Below are 1,006 nucleotides of genomic sequence, written 5' to 3'. Positions count from 1 at the left end.
TCGAGGAATACAACTCTGTGTATCCGTTGCGATAGAGTTTTCTTAATTTATTTAAAACATTTTATTAAGGAATTTATATTTATTTAAAACTATTTTAAACATCAAAATTGTTTTAACAATAAAGTCAAATAAAACTGAAAAATTAAAAAAAAAAACAAAGACCTACTCGCAGATTCGCACATTCTTTTATATAAATTATTTTAATTAAATTAATTTTTATACATATCGCATAACACCTTTTCCATAGGTGTGTTTCCAATTGTCCTTTGAAAGTAAACTAATTCAATTTTATGAGAATTTATCATACGCAGTAACGGTAACATTAACAGCAAACGTCCAAATCGTGCTACCTGAGCCGTAAATTGAGCTTTCGTATGCTGTGACAACATAACCTAAAAAAATAGTTTTAAAAAAAAAATTTCATTTCTATTCAAGAAATTTCTCTCTCACATAATTTTTCAAACATACATGGGCTTGATCTTGTAAATTCTCTATTTGTGATGGATCTTTAAGACCTCTTGTCTCCGGCCGAAATAAAACGATAGCTTTCAGACAGGCAAACTCGGCTGGATCCACTAGAACGGCTTTATATTTGCAAAATATCTCATATAATGTTCGTACATCTGAGGCTATCTATAAAGAAAAACAAATAGACACATTAATTATTCATTCACAATAAGAAGAGCGGTTCCTGTCTTCGCTATAAGATTATTTTCGCTAAGTAAACAGATAAACTCGTTGGCCAAGATAATATATCTGTTAAATATCTGCACACAAAAAATCGAAGGCATAAACGCCGACGGCTTTTGTTAATTAATTTGGTCCGTTAGATAATGTTAAGCTTTTGTTTTGCCGATGGCTTTTGTTAATTTGGTCTGTTAGATAAATTGGTCCGTTAGATAATTTGGTCCGTTAGATAATGTTAAGTTTTTGTTTTGCCAACGGCTTTTGTTAATTTGGTCCGTTAGATAAATTGGTCCGTTAGATAATTTGGTCCGTTAGATAA

The 1,006-nt window shown here is 30.7% G+C and overlaps 1 protein-coding gene across 1 annotated transcript in view; it reads right to left on the bottom strand.

Moving 5' to 3' along the window:
* Window positions 1–209: 209 nt before the first annotated feature.
* The window catches only part of LOC119636021 (photoreceptor-specific nuclear receptor), a 30,392-nt gene continuing 29,595 nt past the window's right edge, over window positions 210–1,006 (bottom strand). The window contains exons 11-12 of the mRNA XM_038031091.1: window positions 469–633; window positions 210–392 (exon numbers count right to left, since the gene is read on the bottom strand). Of these exons, the coding sequence (XP_037887019.1) occupies window positions 210–392; window positions 469–633 (348 nt within the window). The remainder of the gene's footprint in view (window positions 393–468; window positions 634–1,006) is intronic.

Source organism: Glossina fuscipes, unplaced genomic scaffold (assembly GCF_014805625.2).
Source record: "Glossina fuscipes isolate IAEA_lab_2018 unplaced genomic scaffold, Yale_Gfus_2 27, whole genome shotgun sequence".
In the NCBI taxonomy this organism is placed as follows: Eukaryota; Metazoa; Arthropoda; class Insecta; order Diptera; family Glossinidae; genus Glossina; species Glossina fuscipes.
This window is presented reverse-complemented; position numbering and strand designations above follow the sequence as displayed.